Here is a 25,393-nt window from a genome sequence, read left to right as displayed (position 1 = left end):
AAGACCAACAAAACAACAAAAAAAGAAAGCTACTGGCAAAAATAGAAAGGCCTATAAATAGTTCAAGTTCTGTTTGTTGGCCTTTACGAGTGATTTCCAGTGAGTCTGATGGGGTGCCACACTGTGTCTACAAAGCCTATTTTTGGTATTCCCCGGGGATTTCATTACTTTGCTCCGCTTGCTGCTCTGTTGCATGCCCTTAGTGTTTCGCCCCGGTGTGAGAGAATCAGATTATGCACAATTCCCGCACTGTGTCTCCAGTATTGTTCCCCGCAGCGCTATAGTTTAGTGAGGGACGTTCTGTCTCGTGGTGTGGCCGGCCCTATGGTCCTCTCTGTGCATTGTCTGCTCCCAGCAGGAATATGTCCTCAGGGCTTGGTGGACCAGGATGTCCTCCCCTCCCTCTCCATCCCTTTTCTTTTCTCCCGTGTGCTCTAATCAGACGCGCCCCTCTCCCCAAGCCGTAGCCCCAGTGCTGTCCTCTGAAGTGCATTCTTCTGAGGGGGCACAGGTGTCCATAGTTGGGATTGGGGCTGGCCCTGCAGACTTCTCTATTGATTCCCTGGTACATGCCAGTATGTTGTATTCATGTCTTGGTGCCTCAGGTTGAAGCCTGGTCTCTCTCTCCCTCTCCTGTGGAGATATAAACAATACCCTCCCCATGGGTGGGCTAATGCCCTGCTTCCCCCCCCTCCCACACCCATGTCTTTTTTTTCTCTCTTTCTTTCCCCCTCTTATTAGTTGGCTGCCATATGTATCCTTGGATTGGGTTTGACCCCTGCCATAGTTGCTGGACCTCACCCCAGGGATGTATGTATATAGTAGCTTTTCCCCTATGCCCCGTTTTTTTTTGTTTTGTTTTGTTTTTAAGCTTACCTCAGTGGACTCATATTGTACTTGTCCTTTTGTGCTTGGCTTACTTCATTTAGCATGATTTCCTCCAGTTCTTCCCATGTGGCAATGTGCTGCGTGCGTTCATTTGCATAGTGCTCCATTGTATGTATGTACCACAGTTTTTTGATCCATTCGTCTGTTGATGGAAATTCGGATTGTTTCCAACTCCTTGAAATTGTGAACTGTGCCACAATAACATTGGAGCACAGATGTCTGGCTGTGGTTTGTTTCTTGCCTCTTCTGGGTATATATGCCCCGTAGGGCGATTGCTGGGTCCTGTGGTAGATCGCCATCTGCTTTAGAAATCACCAAATTGATTTCCTTAATGGCTGTACATACCTACAGGTCCACCAGCAGTTATGCCAGGAAATTTGGAAGACAGCTAGTAGGCTAACTGGCGGAAAGAGATCCATATTTGTACCCATTCCAAAGAAAGGTGACCCAACAGAATGCTCAAATTATAGAACAATATCACTGATAACACCTGCAAGTAAAATTTTGCTGAAGATCATCCAACAATAGTTGCTGCCAAATGATCAGGCCAGATTTAGAAGAGCAAGTAGATCAAGGGATATATATCATGGCAGATGTCAGGTGGATCTTGGCAAAAAGGCAGAGTCTACCAGAAAAAATGTTTAATCATTGGCTATACAATATGTAGTATGCATGGATCACAAAAATGGTTAGCACTGAGAAGGGGAATCCCAGAACAATTAATGGTGCTCATGCAGAGCCTGTACATGGATCAGGAGGAAGTTGTGGGAACAGAACAAGGGAATGCTGCATGGTTTAAAATCAGGAAAGGTGTGTTGTATCCTCTCACCATGCTTATTGAATTTGTATGCTGGATAAATAGTCAGAGAAACTGGATTATATGAAAAATAATGCAGCATCAAGAATGGAGGAAGACATTATTTCAATAACATTTTTTATGTAAAAACTATTTACCTATATGTCTATAAAATCTAAAATTTTTAAAATATATTGTAAAATACCATTCTAGGGATGCTACTTTACTCCTATCTAGAATAGCTATACTGGGACATTGACACTAAGTTTGGTAGAAGAGAAGATACAAAAATTGAACAACTTTCTGGGGGATTTCAATTCTTATCGCTCAAAAAAATTACTATATAACATATGCTAGGTTTATCTGTGGGAGCAAAGTAGCTGGCTTTGTGCAAAGAGTGTCCACAGAAAAGACAATGAATGAGGTTTCACAGACATGATGCAATCAAAATGTATAGAATGGATTTGAGTACTCAATACTGTCCGCATGATGCTTCCCTCTCCTCCTACAGAAAAATGCTAATACTCCTCCTCAAAATGATGACCATAACATCATAGGATGCCCTTGATCCTGGTCAGTTAGGAATGATATTGGCCTGTTTTCATTTTGCCTTTGTTTATCGGAATATGTTATGGCAATAGCAGGTATGTCTTAAAGTATTGCCAGTAAATGTATCATTTCTCTAAATCAAAAGCTATTCTTAATTGGTTAGTTTATCAATAGTCCCATAAACCAACTGATATGGAATTTCCTATTGATTCCTTCTTGATATCTTATTTGTTTTAGTATCAAGGTGTGCATTATTATTATTAATTCTAATTAAATTATTCATCATGGTTTTCCCGGACTAGCCAGCAGGCTATTATCAATAGTATACATGTTATCTTTGCTCTGACCATTTAAAATATCCCCTCTTGTAAATGATCATACGATCACAGTTCTGCCCTACTAATGTTCGGCCTGAACACAGTAGGCTTTCAAATTGGACATGTACAAATCTGAGAGCAGTTGTACTGCCGTGAGAGAGCAGAAGCGCAAGAGGAAGACAGGGGAACTTGACTGTGGACATGTTTGAGAATAACTCTGCTCGAGACACAAATACACACAAGGTGGGAGACAAGATTTGGGTACACAGACAGCACCAATATAGACAACCAGGCAATTCCAAGTAACATCCAAAAAGCAAGTATGTTCAGGCAAGGCTGAAGTTATCCTCAATGTTTTGAGGTTAAATCTAAACACCAGTGGCTCCCAGGGGGTTGAACTGTGAAGTCAGTTAGGATATTGAACTTATACAACTGGAAAATATTAGGAAGGAAGTAGGTCTGTAGCCCCACCCTGATGGTATTCCAAGTAGGCCCTCCATCGTAAAGAGGAATAATGCTGAGTGGTGTTAATAGAAAATACAGGGGAGAAAAGGAGACAAAGACTAATCAGGCCCCCACAATGGGGAGACAAGGGCAGGGGCGGAGGGGCTGGTTAATGGAAACTATAACTTAAGTTTCTCTAGCCTAAGTATGCTAGCGGGGCCAGTGATCTGACAACTAATGTGAGAGGGGGACTAAGTGAGAGAGGTCAAGCAGGGACGCATAGATGTAGAATGTTTGAATTGTCCCTTAACCAAAATATACTAGAACACAGATAATCAGTCTTTCCAATGATCAAGTATCTCAAACACAATATAAGCCTTTTTATCATATCATTAAAATGGTGTGCATGATAGAACATGTCAAAAATAGCACAGGGAATTATATTTTTAAATTTTGGTTTTATATAAATCATTGTAACAGCTTATAACAATCCATACATCAATTGTATCAAGAACATTTGTACATATGTTGCCATCATCCTTTTCAAAATATCTTCTATTTGAGCCCTTGGTATCAGCACCTCCTTGTTCCCTCACTCCCCCACCCGCTCACCCTGATGACCCCTTGATAAATTATAAATTATTATTTCCATATCTTATACCATCTGCTGTCTCCCTTCACCCATGTTTGTTGTTCATCCCCCATTGCAATCGGTTCCTCCTTTCTCCCCTCACCTTCCCCCCACCCTCGTGGAATCGATATTCCCACTTTTGTTCCTGAGGTGTTTATCTGTCCTGGATTCTGTGTGTCAAGAGCTCTTATTTATACCAGTGACCATGGTCCGGTCTAGCCAGAACTGAAAGGCAGGACTGGAGTCATGATAGTGGGGGATGAAGAAGCGTCAAAGAAGCAGAGAGATATTGTTATGTTTCATCATTGTTTTACTGTGCCCTTATTCACTCATCCCTTCCTTGTGACTCTTCTGTGAGGGGATGTCTAATTTTCTACAAATGGGCTTGGGGTCTCTGCTCCAAGACCCCTCATTCTCAACAATATGAACTTTTTTCTTTGTTTGTAGTCTTCATATACCTGTTATCTGATTCTGTTGACACCTCATGATCACACAGGCTGGTGTGCTTCTTCCATCTGGACTTGTTGCTTAAGGTCCAAACCAACTAAAAGTCTCAGAATAGTTTGGAAAGTACAGTTAACTGAATCCCCTCACTCCGCCACATTCCTGACAGTGGTCACGCAAATGATAGATGGGTGACTTTCTGCAGACAGGACACACCATCCCACTGCACAGCTTCTTCCAATTGTAGGCAGTTGCACTTATTAAAATATTTTTCTTAAAGGCAATAATAAGATACTGACTTACCAGGTGGCAGTTTGAACCCACCAGGTATTCCCAGGGAGAAAGGTGAGGTGATCTATTCCTATAAAGATTTACAGTCATGGAAATCCAAAGGGTGCAATTCTCCTCTGTCCTATTGGGCCCTCATGAGTTGGGATCAATTCAATGGCAGCAGATTACTTTGTATATCACTAAAAAGACCTCTGAAGAGGTGTTTTATTGGTCCCTAACTCTAGCTATAAAGCAATGATTATAAAGGAATATTTTGTTATTTAATAACCAAGCTCTCTCTCCAAACTAGGAAGACTTTGGTAGAACATAATCATTGGCTTAATCAGCTGTTACAGCTATGTTTCTAGCAACTCATTCTATTCATTTTAACATTTAATTCTGTAATCAAATGAATGACATGTTTAATTCTACAGCTCTTTCCCTAGAAAAAAATAGTGCATGTGCATAGAGCATATTTTAAAAAGCAAACTCGGTTTGTGTTTATATTGTGCTTATTAGTTGACATGCCTAGTACCAACTTTGATCCAGATGTGAAGGTCTTGATCAGATTTAAATACTATGAAATCTATTCTAATAAACAAAGTCAAGTGTATCTCTATATTGTCCTCCCATCTCAGAGCAGAGCATTTCTGTCAAGCTACTATCGAGACCGGAATGTGGAACTTGCAAAACTGCTGCACAAACTGGGACAGCCCCTGCCATCCTGGCTGAGACAGGAGCTGCAGAAAGTGAGATAGCACTGAGAGCAAACGTCTTGAGCAGTCATCTTCCATGGAATGCTCACCTTTTCCAAAGCTTCCTGGAGCTACCGAAAGGCTGTGGAACAATATACCTCGTCAAAAGGCAATGAAGAACAAAGTTCCTTCCGTGTGCTGGTATACAGCTGGTTAAAAAAAGAAAGAAAGAAAGATATCTATTACAAGCCTTGAGGCTTACCACCTTCCTTTCACCCCATATCTGAGCCTATGGGATGGGATCATTGTAGACTACTGTGCACCCACGTGGAAATCAATAATAGCAACCAGTATCAATCACATTCAAATGCAGAACTGGTCCATTTCATAGTAATATTTACACTTTTATATGTCAATTAAATTGTGTCTCTGTAGATTTTTAGACCACTCTTTGCCTGTACAATATTTTCTTATTATTTGATGCTATAAAATTACCCTCAAAACAAGAAGTAAAATAAATACCACATAAACATAAAATGTCAAAAGCACAACACCATTGAAAATGCCTGCCCACATTCAAATCCACTGTAGAATTGAGGAAAAAAATTGTAAATTATAATTTTACCAAAGCAGAAAGTGGAAAAGTTACCTATAAGCTTTATCTCCACCAAAAACAAAAACAAAAGCTAAGCGCTATCATATAAAAGTGACTTGCCAGATTATACAGTCTGGTGCAATTATGGAAAAATTACTAATGCCTCTGTCATAACATAATTGTTACACTGAAATATATACCATAGAGTTGTTGGATGGCAATAGAAATACACTGGATATACAAGAAAATAAATAAATAAAATGTACTCCCTGCCATCTCTGAAAGAAAGGGAGAAATAGTAAGTGTTTAAAGATATCAAGTAGCCCTTGTGGCACGGTGGTTAAAGCACTGTGCTGCTAACTCAAAGCTGGTAGTTCAAACCCACCAGCCACTCTGTGGGACAAAGATATGAGAGTCTAAATATCACAAGCCTTAAAAAACCTAGGGGGTCAGTTCTACTCTTCCCTATAGGGTCAGGCGAATTGGAATCAGTTGGATGACCACAGATTTGAAAGATACATCACTGACAATTCTATCTCTACTTGCCATGAACTACAAATCTATTATTCCTCACTGATTCTATAGAAATGCATGCTTAGACTCTGAGGTGTGTGTCATTTCCAAAAACTGGTTGACTTTTAACTCTGAGTAGCTTTTTTCTTGTTCCCCAGACAAACCTCCTAAATAAAAATAAGGAGAGGTTACCTAGATGATGTGTTTAAGCTGTTTACTTCAAATGATAGAAAAACTACATTTTTAAGGTCATTAAAAATGAAGCTGTGTAAAGTAGAGATTTATAACAAAAATATGTACAATTCATAATCTGATTTTTTGCAATGATATTTTTAGTACAAGGCAGAAAAAGGGAAACAGGCAGAGTCCCATTTTTAGACTCTTTCTTATATCATTCTCATGGGAGAGTACAGAACATAGGTAAACTTATGGATCGCCAATGGAATTAAATGCAAGAAGTACAAAGCTGAGGAAGGCGGAGTTGTTGGAATATGTACAATTAAATATTCAATGATTTAGATGACTAATGCAGTACTCAAAAGAGGAACGAATAAGGCATCCTTATTTTTCACTGTTTATAGGAGTTAAGTCATTATAAAATGTAACCAAAAGAGAAAATTAAGAGCTATATGGAAAATCTAAAGTGATTGTCATTATGCAAGCATAGTACTAAACTTTACCAATTATCCACCCTCTCGGTTACTGTACGATTTTAACATACTTAATCATTGTTCATGAAGTTTATTTTTTAAATTTATTCACCCAAAGAACACACTAATTTTTAAGCAATTAGTAGAAAGTATTAGAGGGCCAGCCATTAAGTTTCCTCCTGTAAAAGCAAAATCAGCGTTATTTGGATAAGTCTGGTAAACTCAGTCTTCCCAGTAATTGCGGGACTCTTTTTAAGCAGCTCGTACGCAACGTGCTAGGAAATGATCAGCCAGTCATCTTCACCACCTTAAGGAGGAGGGTCACGGATGATAAGAAGAGGCCCCAGCAGTTGCAACAAAGCCATGTTATCGTTTTAACCACTTTATTATTGCTACAAGAAAGACATACATATATGGAGGTGTGCTTTTAAACTTATAAACAAAGCAGCTTTCTAGCATAATTTTATTTATGTAAACAGGTAAACTGGACAGCACATTCTTTAAAAACAATGTAAAAAACAGAGCCTTGTATAATAAAAGGTGAAAAAGCAAGAGATGATGCAAAAAACATAATCACTCACAAATACATGTATTATACTGCTTAGTGCACCAAATCTTTGCAAGAATCTTTGGTCACTCCATTTATGTTGGAGACAGTACCAAATCCTAGAGAACATGCATACTTTCTACATTATCTATTCCAGCTGGTTATTGTACTATTCTGAGAGTAACATAAATGCAGATGAGAAAAGAATGAGAGATGATGTAATTCAGAACTAGCTTTGTATGGAATCCTACCCCCCTTTCATTGCTTAAAATATGAAACTTCCTCAGGAAGAAATGAAATGTTTGTTTCAATGTTTATAGCTGTAATATTCTTGTCATTCACATTGAATGAAAACTACTGGAAACATTTTTCTCTCTGAGTTTTTTAAAATAAAAAACCTGGATATAATTCTGATAGTAGCATGGTACCTCATATGTATAACAATAAACTCTGATAAGAAAATGAAGAGGTTGGGTCTGGTGATTTTAGGTACTAAGTCGGTATGATTGTTTTTGCCGGGAGCACAAGGAGGTGGTTAGGGAACTACAGCTCAAAATGAAGAGGGGTGGAGAAAGGTTCCAGTAATAAGACGTGTGTGTGTGTACGTGGTGTGTGTGTGTGTGTGTGTGTGTGTGTGTGTGTAAGAGAAACTGACCTTTCATGGGATCCTCTTCATGTGTGTGTGTGTGTGTGTGTGTGTGTGTAAGAGAGAGAGAGAGAGAGAGAGAAACTGACCTTTCATGGATCCTCTTCCTCCTACATTTAGGAGTTTTGTTTTAAAGTTCAAGCAGCTCCTAGCTCACCCGTGGTGCCCAAGAATAACAGAACAGGAGACCCCTCCAGCTGGTACTTAGCAGATCTAAGGATCTGCTTAATAATGCATTTCCAAGTTCTCAGTACTCTGCTCTTCTCCTCACAGGTGACCAGATTCTAACATTGGTAAAGCGGGACAAAAGTGGGACACCATTGATAAAACTCATATCCTGACGAAATAGCCACATGGCAGCCGAAAACCATATACCCTAGTTTGTCGTGCATTCTTTCCAAAAATCGGGACTTTTAAAAAACGCCACGGGACGCGGGAAAATTTGTTAAAAATCAGGACCTCTGGTCATTCTTTTCTTTCCTTAAAGCTTTAAAGAGTATTGGCTGGTGTCTTTTACCAAAATCTAGACATCCAGTAACCTCATATTGCAACCCCAGTGTCTTGATGCACACCAGTGGGGTTCCTCATAGACTTGCTTCCCACATACACAGTGCTTCAATCTGGAATACATGATTTCCCTGTTTTCTAACAAAATATGCTATACGATGGTCCCTCTAGGAGCCCTGGTAGCTCAGTGGACTAAGCTAACTGCAAGCTTGAGGGGTTCAACCCACCAGAGAGTGAAATAGGAGTCAGTCTCTTTTGGAAGCCCTGTGGAACCATTTTTCTGTGTCTGATAGGGTTGCCATGAGTTAGAATCACATAGACTGCAGTGGGATTGTCTGTCTAAGGAGCCTGGTGCTACAGTGGTTACACACTTACCTGCTAACTAACTGGTGGCTGATTAATCTAATGCGCCATCCCATCCATGTTAGTGGTTTCTAATAGGCTACACAGACTGCAGTTTTTACCATGACACATATCTTAGCCCTGAGGAATGATTCACTAATAGGGAGCCACTGAAGTGATCAAATATTTTGGTGTGACGGTATTTCCCTATTTCAAATTAAGCTCTAGCTGATGCTGTTAGTTATCACCAACAACAAAACTGCTGCCATCTCTTGCCCTCCACCATCATCACCCACAACTGGTTAGAAGTCATGGGCAAGCTAAATGACTGTTTTGTGGTAGATAGTCCCTAAGAAAGTATTTCTGCGAAACTCACCATCTCTTTGCATACCTCACTGAAAACCCAAATAATTCCATAGAGTTGAGCCAATTTGGCATTTGAGGATGAAGGCTAAAATTACTGTGTGAGGTTGAATCTGTTGAATCTCTCCCCAAGGAAATCTAGAATCCACTTTGAGTGAGTCTCTCTGCTGTGGCCAAGGATACCTAAAAGAATTTGGTAGACACATTCCATCAAAAAAAACACCTCTTCCTATTTATTTTCCCCAAAGTATTGTCTGTAAAAAGTTCATATATTCAATATTCACAATTGTTATGGAGTAAAATATATTGATTCCTTTATTAACACATGAAATGTATGTTTCAACCTCCTCTGCATAATCTATCAATATAATAATAATAATAATCCACTCAATATCTTAATATTTAAGTTTGTATCATGTCTCAATATAGTCTCAAAAGCTACAAATACAAAAGTTAATAAATCACTACATTTGGATCCAACTGCATTTACACTCTTTCCTTGGAAGCACCTCCTAGAGAAAAAATGAATGTTGAAGAATGTCGATGAATGTTGAAGAAAACATACCCACTTGCTAGATTCAGGTCCAATATGTTACATGCCTGGCAATGTATGTAAGGAACTCATGCAAGGAAACCAAAGCGAATTTCACAAAGTAAGTGCTCACAGCCTATTGTCTCCAAGATATTATTAGGGAGAATGTATTTTCCCACATTTTACCATACAGAAAACTGAATTACACTCAATGCAATGTCAGGAATTTACAAAGTACACAGAATCTGTGACAAATACTACATCCAACTATCTACATCAAACTGCCTTCTAGATATGAGGGAATAAAGTGTGGATACGCCTGCTGTCAACACTTCCGATGCCAAATTACTTGATTTCAAATCAATAACTGACATGGAAACTAAATCTTAGTCATATATTATACATAATTTAGATAACTGGACCAGAAAAGATGGTCTCCTTTTCTCTATTTGGTAAACAACATTCTGAGTCTGCATCTTTTTTCAGTTCAACCACTTTAAATGGAAATGGAAGCTCAAATAATACTCTTAGGGCTTTCGTGTTTCATTTCAGGATGTAATGTACATCTTTCAAAGCAAACAAAATGTGTAAAGGTCCACGAATTAAACATAAATGCAAAGTTTATTTTTAAAAATAGTTTATTTTACACATGAATAAGTAAATTGATTAATTCATAATAAATTAAATATAATTTTTCAGTGCTAAGAATTATGAAGGTGTCATACAGAAAAATGCTCACCCATGCCAGTCTGTGGTAGTTTCCTCATTTTATGTTAACTTGAAGATACAAGAAGATGGAGGGGTGGTATCCAGCCTGTCAATCAGGTGACAGCCTGATGGTGCCTCTTGGGGAGGGCCCAGGGAACTCCCCTCTCTCTCTCTGCCTTGACCCTCCTGCTTGCTGGCCACCCTGAGAGCGGCCCAAGTGCCCCATCATGTTCCCACCAACCTTCAAGCCACACAACTTTGCACCCACTAGTCTGTACTCTTCTTGCATTCTGCATCGTTGCATGTGACTGCGTGAATTTGAAGAGGGACTTATGGACTAATATCAGACTTATGGACTTGAGTTGGACTGGGCTGGGATGTATTCTTGTTATATAATTACTTCTTGATATAAAGCTCTTTCTTATACATACATCAGTGTCTCCGGATATGTTTATCTAGTCAACCCAGCCTAACACATGTTGTTATCTCAGAATAAAATACAAGTAGAACATCAAAGACAACCACATGTGCTTAACTAAATAACACTGGGTAGGCCACTTGTCCTTCTTAGGCCTCAATTTCTCTAACTGCCAATGGAAGAAGTTATGTGATTACTGGTAGAGAGAAGGCACCACTTCTTCCTCTGCTTCACTTTTCCAAGCAGAGGTGCATCAGTTTTGTGGCATTCTTGGACATATCCTGGTCCTCACATACTCTCCACAAGGGAAAAGCCATGAGTTGTCTTAAGTATTAACTTTGAGAGCAGAAATTAGTCTTGAGCAGCTCAAACTTCCCCCTGCCCCTCCCTTTCTATGGGACACATCTGCCTGCAGAGAGCAGGTGTCTGCTCTTAACCTGTGGTGAGTTTAAACGAAATCAACAGTAAAGTGACAAACAGCAAAAGAAAAGATAGAAACAATATGTGTGTATGTATGTATATATGAAAATAAACTATTGTGTAAGTGAAGAACAATAATACAAATAAGCTAAATGTCTCATATTTTATGTGGGTCAACTGCTTAAAGTTGACAAATGAGAAAATTCAGGTAAAAGGGTCATTGGAATTACGGAAAAGATCCACAGGAAAACGTTACAAGCAATGGAAAACGGGGGTTACCTTTGGTAGTGGATGGCAGGGGGAAGTATATGAATTTTTATTTTCAAGTGCATGTGCTACTTTCATTATTGATTGCTTCACGTTGTTACAAAAATCTACCATTTTTTAAAGCCTGTAAATATTCAGGATCTGCAATATCTATTCTGATGGAAAGAGCACAGAAGCAAGAGACCTAAGTAGAAGCTGACTTGAGCATCAGATGTTGAATGTTATCCAGGAAATTTACTAATAGACATCAACAAAAACAGGGTAGAACTGTCTCTGTGAATTTCAAAGGCTATAACTCTTTCCACTAGTAAAAAGCCTAGTCTTCTGTCTCAAGGAGTAGCTGCTGGTTTCAAACTACTGATCTTGGGGTTCACAGCCCAACACAGGGCCCCCAACAGACAAGATATCAGTAGAGTAGTGCTGCTAGCAGTCTCAAGACCTCTTCACAGATTTTGCAAGGTTAGAATTATTTTCATTACATTCATTCACTATATACCTTTCATTGTGTTGATATATTCACTGATGGTGCGAAAAATAGGTAAAGCTGCTGGTTCTTAAAGACAAATCAAAGACAATGGCCTCAATCTGTACTAGTAATCATTGCACTCTTCACTGCCATATACTCTCCTTTAAAATAAAATAAAGGTCAGGGTCACTTGAGAATGGCCTTGATGGAGCAATAACAATTATTGTTGTTAAATTTCAACCCGAGGACATACCAGGCAAAATGTGAACTAGACATAACACCCTTGCACTGCGCACTGAAATACAGTAGTTGTCGCCAGGAAAAGCACTTGAGCAACTGAGTTTCCAGTTGAACTAGCCATTTCATTCTTGGAGCATCATTTGGATTTGAAAGAATGATTGACAGACACCTGTGGCTATTCAGACTTGAGTAATGGGTAGACATTTTCTTGAATATGAACAAAATGAGCCTGTCACTTCAAGGGCAACAATTGACAGTATTTGTTGCCCAGGATAAAATTTGAGCTTTCAAGTGAAAATTAGTATTTTGTAAAATTTGTATATGCAACTATGAACTTGACAGCTTCCTGATATTTAAAGCACTTTCTGTTGAGATTGATGGTGCTGTTAAAATGTGATTTTAAAAATATTATGTAATAAAATACATCAGTATTTGGAAGACCTGCATAGCCCTTGAATCAAGATTTTCCAAATAATCAGTGGGAGAGGTAACAAGATCAGTGTATATCACAATAGTGATAAAAGATTCATTCTTTCAACCAGAACAGCCAGGAGACATTAATGCAGCAGTGAACATTGGTTCGTGGGTTTGGTTTCATATTCCACGTAGCTAGTATCATTTAAGAAAGCACTACTTGATCAAAGATTCTATAAAAGAAGGCTGATCAAAGGGGAGGGGGGAAGGCAAAATAGAATTTCAATTTTCAAATCCTGGAGCTCTGGATGATGGATGAGACCATGAGACAACTCCTTGAAATAATCTTTAAAATGTAACTGAAAATATCTCCTGATGTCTTGTTAAAACCAACTATTCTCATTTAGTTAAAGAAAAAGTCTGCCTTGAGCAATGGGGTCTTTAAGAGCGATCTTTCTGGTGTCAAAGGGACAACAGCAACTCACTCAAGCTTAGAGGGAGGAAACACTCAGAGAAGAGGGAGAACGGGCTCCGGACTCGAAGAACGAATCAATGTCACCGAAGTGTCCGCGTAGGAACAGCTAAATGGGTGTACATTTCATTGTGTAAATTCACGACCATAGCAGATGTTTTTAAAAGAAAATCAACTCTCACTGCCATGGAGTCAATGATGACTCATATCAACCCTGTAGGACAGGGTGGAAATGCTCTTGTGAGTTTTCAGACTGTAACTCTACTGGAGTAGAGAGCCCCATCTTCCTCCCTCGGAGCAAGTGGTGGTATCAAACTGCTGACCTTTCAGACTATGTCTGAGTGCATAACCATTATGCCACCAGGCAAATTTTAGTAAAATATCCAGAATTATCTAAAATGGCTATTAATATGCACCTTCCTTTTCAAAACACATATCTTCATTGCATGTGTTTCATGAGTCTGAAGAGGAATTTATAGATTGGTATTGGACATATGGGCTAATACTGTATTTATGGACTTGATCTGGACTGAGCTGTGATGCTTTCTCAATGTTCATTTGCTCTGGTATATAAAGCTCTTTCTTATACAAAAAAACAAAAAAACAAAACACATATCTTTGTGTAGCTAGAATTTTTTCATAGATTGAATAGAAAAGTAGACAAAGGAATCCAAGTGTCTTCTATTAAGCCAAGCATTAAAGGGATTTGCTAAATGTTATCACAATGCCACTCTTTTTAAAATAATATTTTAGAAGTTATTTTAATGTTATTTGACATAAAAATTCTGCTTTTATAATGGGGTTGTTAGTTTATTATTAAGTTAACTTTATATTTTTCAATATATTCCTATAATTGTATAAATTATGTAATTATTTATATATCATATAATAAAAATTTATATATAATATATCTAATTACATTGATAGATATAACTAATAGTAAGGAGGGATGGGTTCTTGGGTTCCCCAATAGTGTTTAAGTATGTAAAGTGGTCCCAATATGAAAACATATGAGAGTTGCTGGCATGATGGTTGAAAATAAAGTACTACAAGCCAAAATTTACACAAGATACAATAGAAGAGAAAGAAACTAGATGGAAAGTCAGACTACTGCATCCCTCCCTCCACCACTTCCTATTCCACTCCTGGACTGGAAGCTGCCTGGCATGTTACAAAGGGAGGAGAAAGGTAACAATGGGCATGTGAATCCTCTCCCACTAGCCCTTCCTCCTTGCCATCAAGCGGAGTCCTAAAAATGGAAGAATGAGAGACCTTCTTTAAGACTGAATAGAGAAAACTTCTATCCTCTCCCCCAACTAAAACTCTAAAATACAGCAACCTCGTGCATGAGCTCTGCCAATCAATGCTGTAGGAGCAATATCTTTAAGAGAACTGGTGATGGCCTAGGCACAGGTGATGTTCTAGTTAGGTTGGATGTCCGTTTGGCTGGGCAGGACTTTTCCCTAATATGGTATAACGTTGTGTGGCCAGCTCTGTGATGGGATCTTCTGTGAAGCAGCCAAGTCGTGGTGGGAAGAATAGGGTGGAGTACCAGCCCCTCGTCGGATCTCAGACTTGTTACAAGTGAGGAAAGGTTTCCTGCAGGCTGTGGCCCACCCATATTGACTGACTCTGGGGAAGCTAGCTCACGTCTTCTGCTGGTTCTGGATCCTGCAGCTGGTTCACCGAACTCCTGTCATGTCACCCACCAATGCATGGAGCCAGCAATGCGCTGCCAACTTTGGATTCATGTGACAATCCTCAGTGTGCTCGGCTCGTCATCAGCAGCCGGTGGCCTTCCTGCTTCATCCTCCTGCTTCCTGGTTCTTAAGCCCCTGCAGCTACATGAAGCAGGACTAGCTTCCACTTTACTGGGAGGCTTGAGGCTGCGGCATAGACTGTGATTCCACTTCAAAATCTGCTCTACCTGGTGATAAAGAAGCCCCGGGGGCGCAGTGAGTCAGCGCTCAGCTGCTATTCAAATATGAGCAGTTTGACGGGTTCGGAAACCCTGGCGGGAAGTTCTACTATGTCATGTTGCGTCATTATGAGGTGAAATCCAGATAACCATACAGAACAACCATCACACAGTGGACCCATTTACGGTGAGCCTGTAGGAATTGTTACTGGAGGTTTCCATGTAACTCCTTCCTGTAAGGGAACCACGTTCTTTGCTTTGGGCAAACAAGGCTGTGTCATCCTCACCTCAAAGGTCGTTAAAGAGCCTCCCCCATCCTTCTTCATAGAGCCCGGTCTCTTGGCTTGTTCGTTTAGCAGACAGATTGAATAATGTTCGGTGCACAGCTGCGCTATCATCTCCGTCTGCTACATACAGTCTCCCTAGCTCCAAAAAGACAGTGTAGCCCCCAGTGGGCATGAAGTATAATACTCATACGTGCCTTAAGGGGAGATGATTGCTTGCCTTTTAAAGACACATCAGGTCTCGATCAGCTCACTTCACGGAGCAGAAGGGAGAAGGAATGCTCCTGGGGGCGGTCGATCTAGAATGGCCAACAGAGACAATGAATAGTGCCCACTGCCTAAAGGGGGGCTTCCAATTTTATTACTCCTTAAACCGTTTTTTTACCCCTTTCTCCTTCCTAGTCCCTGGATATACTATTTGGTATATAAAAATGGCTGTTTTCTCAGTCTGTAGCCTCAAGAGAGTGGAGCTGCCACGTTCCTCTTCCACGGTGAAAAACAGGGTACATTTGGATGCGATAAAGCATCACCCTGGGACAGGAGCTTAACTTCAGAGAACCTTGGCTGATGGGGCTGTGTATTGTTCGACTAATCCCTGTCCTACTTATTCTGTGGGTAATAAACACCTACTGATGGCATCATTGGTACAGTGTCTCTGGTCTGCTTCTAAGTTTCACTAAAAACTTGGGAATATGGTACAATGCAAGTGTGAAAGCACAGAAGCCTGCCAGCGACCTTTTTCGTTGGAAACCATGCAGCTGCCCTTGTTCCCTTTGATTGACTAACTCTTAATTCACATGCAGGTACCATCAGAGCACAGTTTAAAATACCACGGCTGGGATCAGGCAGACCTTAGTCATCAAAGTGACATTTTAATACTCGAAAGAGAGCTGCAGCAGCAGATTTGCCCAATGCAGTGCATCATTTGATGTGCTGCTTCTATGGACATTGAGTACTGATCCAAGAAGAATAAAAGTCTTTTTTTTTCTTTTTTTTTTGAAGAATAAAAGTCTTGACAACTTTTGAAAACCCCATTCTTTACAATGTTGTCCATAATGTGTTATGATCTGTTGGGTCAGGCACTGGTTGGGGCATTAGGAACAGCTTGACCAGCCCTTATCAGACTGAGATGGCTAGCTTCAAAAGGGCTCCGGGACAATGAGCCATCTCCTCGGTATTAGGCAGAACGATCAAGACACCACCCTACCTCGGAATTTCCAGGATGGAGACAGCTTAAGCCCCGTCAGCTGCAGCTCCTGCCCGCTCCCTTCTTGTTTACCCTTCTGACCAGCTTAAAAACTTGCTCTGTGCCAGACAGGCGTGACTTCACAGGCCCCCAGCTGGAGACCCATGAATCTCACCCAGGTACACAGAATGAACTCCTCCTCCTGACTGGCCTGGCCTCAGTTTATCTTTGCAGCAAGCCTAATATGATCCACACAGTTAAATGCCTTCACATAATTAATATAACACACATAAAAAATACCTTTCTGGTGCTTTCTGCTTGGGACCAAAGTCCATATGACATCAGTAATGATAGCCCTCATTCCATGTTCTCTTCTGAATCCAACTTTAATCTCTGGCCATTCCCGAGTGATGTATGGCTACAGACATTTTGGAATTATCTACAGCAAAATTTTGCTATCATGTGATATTGATGCTATTATTCAATGATGTAAATCAAAGAAAAAATGTTTGGAAGTTGACTGTGGTAGCAATTATATAATACTGCTTGATGTGATTGAATATGGAATGATATATGTATTAACTCCCAATTAATAATAAATTTTAAAATAATGTTTTTAAAAAACAAAGCACAGAACTCTTTAGGGAAGATTTAGAGAGCTAGAAACACCACCTGTAGAACTATATAAATCTATATAGAGAATGTCAAGAAACAATAGTTTCATAGTCTGATAATGATTTCTATGATTTTGTATCAATAGTTTTTACTTACTTACTTAAAGCATTTAAGCTTTAAGACAAAAGTATAGCTCTTGATAAATCAACAAATTTGATCAACAGAAATATCTATATACTCGATCATACTGAGAATTTTACAACTCTTTGAAATAGCAATAATAAATTTTGAATTTAACTAATAAAGGACTCTGTCAGCTATGATATGCAGATGGCATGACCTTGCTTCCTGAACGAAAAGAGGACCTGAAGCACTCACTGAGGAAGATCAAAGAGTACAACCTTCAGCATGTATTACACCTCATTGTAAAAAAAAAAAAAACTCCTCACAACTGGACCAATAAACAACAACATGATACACAGGGAAAAGTTTGCAGTGGTCAAGGATTCATTTTACTTGAATCCACAATTATAAAAGATGCACTCTTTAGCCAGAGAAGAGATTACCCACACACCATGTCTTCAGGCCTTTCAAAGTCATTTACATCTGTTGCCCTTAAGAGTCATGACTGAAAAGGAAATAGAGGAAAGACCCAAGAGGCAAAGGACATTTACAGAGGCCTAAATACAGGCATGTACATATATAAATATATTTATATATAATGAGAGGGGAATAGATTTATGTACTTAAATCTATAGGTTAAGAATTAAGGTTGCAAATGGACATTGGGCCTCGACTCAAGTACTCCCTCAATGCAAGAATACTTTGGTCTAATAATTGGCACTCTGTGATACTCACCTTCCCAACAAGATCACTGAAGACAAATGGGTACATAAGCAAATGTGGTGAAGAAAGCTGATAGTACCCCGCTATCAAAAGAAATAGTACATCTGGGGTACATCTGGGGTCTTAAAGGCTTGAAGATAAACAAGCAGCCATCTAGCTGAAAAGCAACGAAGCACACCAGCCTGTGCGATCATTAGGTGTCGATGGGATCAGGTATCAGGTATCTAAGGCCCAGAAAAATCATACCCAATGTGAATGGGCGAGGTGGGGGTAGGCATGGAGTGGAGACACAAAGTCCATCTGTAGACAATTAATTGGACATCCCCTCACAAACGGGTCACAGGGAAGAGATGAGCCAGTCAGGGTGCAGTATAGCACCAATGAAACACACAATTTTCCTCTAGTTCTGTAGTACTTCCTCTCCCCTACTATCATGACCACAATTCTTCCTTACAAATTGGATTAGACCAGAACATGCACACTGCATGTTCTACAGAAAAGAGCCCACAATACAGGGAATCCAGTATAGTAAACTCCTCAGGGCCAACAATGAGAATAGAGATACCAGGAGGATTAAGGGAAGGTTGGGAGAGAAAGGGGTAATTGATCACAAGGATCAACATATAACCCCCTCCCAGAGGGACGGACAATGGAAAAGTGGGTGAAGGACAACAGAGGGCGATGTAAGATATGAAAATAACAATCTATAACTTATCAGGGGTTCAGGAGGGAGGACAGGTGGGGGATGGAGGGGGAAAATGAGGAACTGATATCAAGGGTTCAAATAGGAAAATATGCATTGAAAATGATGATGGCAGCATACGTGCAAATGTGCCTGACACAATGGATGGATGGATGGATTGTGATGAGATGTAAGAGCCCCCAATAAAAATATTTAATTAAAAAAAACCTCCAGAACACATAATTTAAACAGAACAAGAAGTAGCAGGGAACCAATAGAGAGGTCTGCAGGGCCTGCCCCAATCCCAACTATGTGAACACACACTCCCCTCCCCACCCCAGAAGAAGGCACTTCGGAGGACAGCACTGAAGCTACAGCTCAGGAAGAGGGGCAAGTCTGATCAGAGCACACAAGAGTAAACAAAGAGGCAAGGAGAGAGAGTGGAACACATCCTGGCCCACCAAGCCTTGAGGACAATATTCCTGTTCAGAGCAGCCAATGCACAGAGAGGACCATAGGGCTGGCCCCACCATGAAAAAACGTCCTTCACTGATTCATTGTGCTATAGGGGACAACACTGGAGACACAGTGTGAGAATTGTGACTGATCTGACCCCATCACACCTGGCTGCAAAACAAAGGGCGTGCAACAGAGCAGAAAGGGAGGCAAAGCAATGAAGTCCCCAAGGAATACTAAAAATAGACTTTGGGGCCAGGGCATGGCACCTCATCAGACTCACCTGAAAAACACCCTTAAAAGTCAACAAATAGACTTGGTTTTTTGCTTATTATTGTCTCTGCATGTCTATCTAGATAAGATAGGCAGGATAAACAATCGGGAGAAGATGGTTCTGGGAGAAACACAGGAGAGGGGAGGCAGGGAAAGGAAGGGGGCTGTCAACAAACCCAGTGACAAGGGAACAACAAGTGATCTAAAATTGATGGTGAGAAGAGCACAGGATGCTGGGTGGGACTTGATCAAAGGTAATGTAGCCGAAAGGAATTACTGAAACCTGAATGAAGGCCGAACATGATAGTGGGACAAGAGGAAAGTAAAAGGAAATAAAGGAATGAACTAAGAGGCAAAGGACATTTATAGAGGTCTAAATATGGGCATGTGCATATGTAAATATATGTACATATAACTATAGGAAAATATATCTATGTACATATATTTACATGTTAAGAATTAAGGTAGCAGATGGACATTGGGCCTCTACTCAAATACTGCCTCAATGCAAGAATACTTTGTTCTAATAAACCAGCATTCTGTGATGCTCACCTTCCCAACAAGATCGCTGAAGACAAAATGGGTGCATAAGCAAATGTGGTGAAGAAAGCTGATGGTGCCTGGCTATCAAAAGAGATAGCGTCTGGGGTCTCAAAAGGCTTGATGATAAACAAGCAATCATCTAGGTGAGAAGCAATAAAGCCCACATGGAAGAAGCACACCAGCCTGTGTGATCATGAGGTGTTGATGGGATCAGGTATCAGAGACCCAGAACAAAAAAATTATATCAATGAGAATGAGGGGAAGCGTGGTAAAGATCCAAAGCCCATCTGTAGACAATTGGACATCCCCTTACAAAAGGATCACAAGGAAGAGACGAGTCAGTCAGGGTACAGTATAGCACCCATGAAACATACAACTTTCCTCTAGTTCTTTAATGCTTCCTCTCCCCCACTATCATGACCCCAGTTCTACCTTACAAATCCGGCTAGACCAGACCATGTACACTGGTACAGATAAGCGCCCACAACATAGGTAATCCAGGACAGATAAACCCCTCAGAATCAATAATGAGTAGTGATATCAAGAGGGTAAGCGAAAGTGAGGGGGGAGCCAATCACAATGATCTACATATAATCCCCTCCTGGGGGGGGGGGTGATTGGAAAAGTGGGAGAAGGGAGACATCGGTAAGTATAAGACATGAAAAAAATTTTTAATAAATTATCAAGGGTTCGTGAGGAAGGGGAGGGGAAAATGAGCTGATACCAAGGGCTCAAGTAGAACAAAAATGTTTTGAAAATGATGACAACATATGTACAAATTTGCTTGACATGGTGGATGGATATATGGATTGTCATAAGAGCTGTATGAGCCCCCAATAAAATGATTTAAAAAAATAAAATAAACAGAACAAGATACTGCGTGGTTTAAGAAAAGCAAAAATAAAATAATAATAATGATAAAAAGATTTAGGAAAAAAGAGTCATGATTGTTCAAAAAAAATTCATACTGCTTTTGTCAAATTTGAGTCCTAAATTCCAGGGATTTCTTTGAGGACCCTTCTTTCTCACTTTGAAGACAGGTATCCTTTTACATAAACCGTCATAAATTGAATAACCAGGTGTTAAACTATAGAAATATAAGATCAGGTTTTCATTCCACTTGGTTAGACTGTGACTTTACTAAGAAATAACTACTTCATTATCTTTATATTATATTGGAGTATTTGCATAGCCCATCCAAAGTCCTTTATTTCACTTTGAAAAAGTGAAGTGTTCGGGATTTTTTGTAGACTCCGCTCAAGGTAAACATTTTCAGAAAGCATTGTATAGCTCTTCAGAAAAATGTGCCTACAGTTTAAAAAAATAAATGTCAGTTTTGTTTTTAAGTATGCCACCCAGCAGCTCATTTCTTCTTATCATATAAACCCCCCCAGAATTTCCTTTTCACTATGATAGCCCCGATTCTTCATTCCACAACCTATTAGTAGCCTCGTGCATGTGCCAAGGACCGCACTAAGCCAGACCCACTGGCACCCAGGTGCATGGGGATTCCCTATGTATCAGAGTTTATCTTCTTCCTTTTTGTCTGACACGAACTTGTTCATCACTGAAGAATCCAAGCCCACTTCAGTTTTACTTTTCCCCTCCTTTTAAAGCCACTCAGACCCATGTTTACATCTGAGGGTAAAGAATCGGGAGGCTTGTAAAGGCTAGGAGCCTAAATACTATACTTGTTTTTTTTCGGTTCTGAAAGAAAAAAGTACTCTGTGCAGTCGCGCAGTCCATCTCATCAAATCCAATCAGGAACAATATCCCGGTAAACTCCGAATGCATGGCATTTCCCCCCACCTACCCTCCCTGCCTCCATAGTTTCCTCCAAGATTGTTCCAACAGCTGGATGTTCAGTAGATCACCAGGTCTTTCTTGCAAGGTGCTTCTGAGTTGACTCAAAGTTCCAATTATTTGGTTAGCAGGAGATCATGTCAACTGATTTCTTGCACTACCCAGGGATTTCGAGACTGGTATAAAACTAAAACAAACAAACTCACTTATCAAGCTGATTCAGACTCATAGTGCCCCAGTAGGTTGTGATAGAACTGCTTCTGGGAGTTTCTGAGACTTTAACTTTTACAAGAGTAAAAAGCCTCTTCTTTCTCCTCCAAAGTAGTTGGTGGTTTTGAACCGCAAACCTTGAAGTTAGCAGTCGAAGACATAACCGCTATGCCACCAGGGCTCCAGTACTATTATTAACTATAGGTAAGATGAATATGATCAGAGCTCTGCCCCTCAGCAGACTGGACAGCAAGATTTCATTTTTCCAACAGAATCATTGTCCACATTTGATATACTCAACACTAAAAAACATATTAACAAAAAATATATATATATTTACAGAAATATTCTAAAAATAGGAAAATAATTAATTACTCACTTGGTTAATTTAATTAATATTGAAAAGTATCTTAAGGTTCACATATAAGAGCGGTTGTTGCTGTTTAAATTATAATCCTAAAATCTGCATCTAAAAGTTACTCCTTTCTAATAAAATTTAATATATTCAATAGTCACTAACTATGTGTATTTATAATATAAAGTGAGAATGCAGAAAGCAGGTTGGTAGAGTCATTGTATATGCTAGTATTTAGATGTTATTATCTACACCATAAACATACATGCTCAATAATAATGAATGTACCTTTCTGGACTTTAAATACTTTAAAAACCTAAATAATAGGATAACAGAGCCATCTAGTGGCCTCAAAAAAGGAATGCCTCAGGTAATTTTGCTTCATTCCTTGAAGCTCTATATAAATATAAGCTTATTTCCCCACTATATTCAAACTTTATAATACAAAAACATCAGGGGGTGTTAGCAAAAATAAAAGAATTCATCAATTTATCAGTTGAGCACTACATTTTCAAATTAGCATCTCATAGCTGGCATGAAAACACTAGATATTTTATTAAAAACATGAATTTACATATGCTCCTAAACTATAATAACATCTCCCATTTTAATATGCTATATTAAATGTAAGACTTCAAATAAACAAAATTTCTTTGACATAAAAGCATAAAAGCAAACAAAAACCATATTGGGAAATAAATTAGACCAAGAAGTGAAACTTTTCTGGGAATGAAAAAAGAGAATAATCCAGCTTTTGAGGCGTGAACAGTGCAATGAAATGTGCACACTACAATTCACTGCCATCCTGAGGGTACCACCAAGCCAAGCCGGCACTCCTGAAGTCAGCAAGCCACGGTGAGAACCCAGACTAACCGGGCAACTCCACAGTCGGCCAGGCTTACTTTTAAAACACCTCAGTCTGGGACTTCCTAATTTCTCACTAAACATATTCTAATAGTCCAACTCAAACATTCTTTTGACATATCATTACCCCAAAATGTATTGATTCTACAAACATTTACAATTTTTCTGTCTCTCTCCTCACTTTCAGCAAGCAAGCTTGTGTCATCCGCATGCCACGGGTGGTTAACAAGCCTTCCTCCAATCCCGATGCCACATTCTTTGTATACTGTATGGCAACTTCTCTGGTGGTTTGCTCAGCATGCAGATTGAATAAGTATGGTGAGAGGTTACAACCCTGAGACACACCTTTCTTGATTTTAAACCATGTAGTGTTTAAACCATGTTCTGTTTGCACGACTGCCTCCTGATCCATGTACAAGTTCCAAATATGCACGAAGTGTTCTGGAATTCCCATTCTTCTCAAGACTAACGATACTTTGTAATGATCCACACAGTAGAATGCCTCTGTAAACCAATCAATAAAACACAAGTAAACATCTTTCCAGTATTCTCTGCTTTGAGCCAAGATCCACCTGACATCAGCAACGATATCTTTTGTTCCACATCCTTTCCTAAATCTCTAGCAGCTCCTTGTGATTGTATTGCTGCAACCATTGTTTGGATGATCTTCAGCAAAATTTTACCTTCATTTGATATCAATGATACCATTCTATAATTTCAGCATTCTGTTGGGTCATCTTTCTTTGGATCTCTTCCAGTCAGTTGGTCAGGTAGCTGTATTCCAAATATCCTGGCATAGACAAGTATTTCCAGTGCTTCATCTGCTTGTTGGAACATCTCTATTGGTGGACGCTTGTTTTTGGCTAATGCTTTCAGTGCAGTTAGAACTTCTTCCTTTGGCACCATTGGCTACCTCCTGAAATGATAGAATGTCAACTAGTTATTTTTGGTACAGCGACTCTGTGTGTTCATTCCATCTTTTTTATATGCTTCCTGCATCATTCAACATTTTCCCCAATCTTTCAATATTGTGACTCATGGCTTGAATTTTTTTCTTCCGTTTTTTCAGTTTCAGATATGCTGAGCATAATCTTCCTTTTCGGTTTTCTAACTCTAGGTCTTTTCACATTTTATTACAATCTTTTAGTTTGTCTTCTTGAGATGCCATTTGAAACTTTCTATTCAGCTCTTTAACATTATCATTTCTTCCATTTGTCTTAGCTACTCTATAATTAAGAGCAAGTTTCAGAGTCTCTTCTGACACCCACTTTAATCTTTTCTTTTTCCCTGTCTTCTTAGTGACCTATTGCTTTCTTCAGGAATGATGTTCTTGGTGTGCTCATACAGCTCTTCAGGTCTTCTATCATTCGTGTTCAAAGCAGCAAATCAAAATTCATGTGGGATATGCTCATGATCTATTTTGGCTCTTGTGGACTTGTTTGAATGTTCTTCAGCTTTAGTGTGAATTTACATATGAGCAATTAATGGTCTCTTCCACAGGTAGCCCATGGTCTTTGATTCTGAGTTTCTCCATCTTATTTTCCTAAGGACATAATCTATTTGATTTGCTGTATATTCAATTGGCAGAAGACCATGTGGATGGTTGCTATTTGTGTTATTCTAAAAAAAAGTATTTGCTATGAACATTTCGTTAGTCACGCAAAATTCTATAATACAATCTCCAGATTTGTTTCTATCACCAAAACTATAGTTTTCAACTACTGTTCCTTCATTTCCAAAACTTGCATTCCGATCACCAATAATTATCAATCCATTTTTATTTCATTTTTTCATGAATTTCAGACTGAAGGCATTGAGAGAATTATTCAATTACTGCATCAATAGCTTTTGTAATGGGTGCATAAATTTGAATAATAGTTGTATGTATTGGATATCCTTGAATGGGTATAGATATAATCCTAACACAGACACTGTTGTACTTCAAGATAGTTCAAGATAGAATTGGGCATCAAGATTGGAAGAAGGCTTATTAACAGCCTGCAGTATGCAGATGACACAACCTTGCTTGCTGAAAGGGAAGAGGACTTGAAGTACTACTTCCTGATGGAGATTAAGGATTACAGTCTTCAGTATGGATTACAACTCAATGAAAAAAGACCAACATCCTCACAACTAAACCAAGAGGTAACCTCATGATAAGTGAGGAAAAGATGCATGTCAAGGATTTTGCTTGGATCCACAATCAATGCAGCAGTTAAAACGT

At 39.4% G+C, this 25,393-nt stretch overlaps 1 protein-coding gene across 1 annotated transcript in view; it reads left to right on the top strand.

The window, feature by feature from the left end:
* Positions 1-7,805, top strand: part of NDST3 (N-deacetylase and N-sulfotransferase 3) — a 135,094-nt gene extending 127,289 nt beyond the window's left edge. Inside the window, exon 12 of the mRNA XM_045295843.1 lies at positions 4,978-7,805. Coding sequence (XP_045151778.1) covers positions 4,978-5,097 — 120 coding nt within the window. The 3' untranslated portion in view covers positions 5,098-7,805. The remainder of the gene's footprint in view (positions 1-4,977) is intronic.
* The last annotated feature ends 17,588 nt before the right edge of the window (positions 7,806-25,393 follow it).

This window comes from Echinops telfairi, unplaced genomic scaffold (assembly GCF_000313985.2).
Source record: "Echinops telfairi isolate 266 unplaced genomic scaffold, ASM31398v2 ScPeMD7_5927;HRSCAF=6808, whole genome shotgun sequence".
Classification (NCBI taxonomy): domain Eukaryota; kingdom Metazoa; phylum Chordata; class Mammalia; order Afrosoricida; family Tenrecidae; genus Echinops; species Echinops telfairi.
Note: the sequence above shows the minus strand (reverse complement) of the source record. Positions and strands in the feature narration are given on the sequence as shown.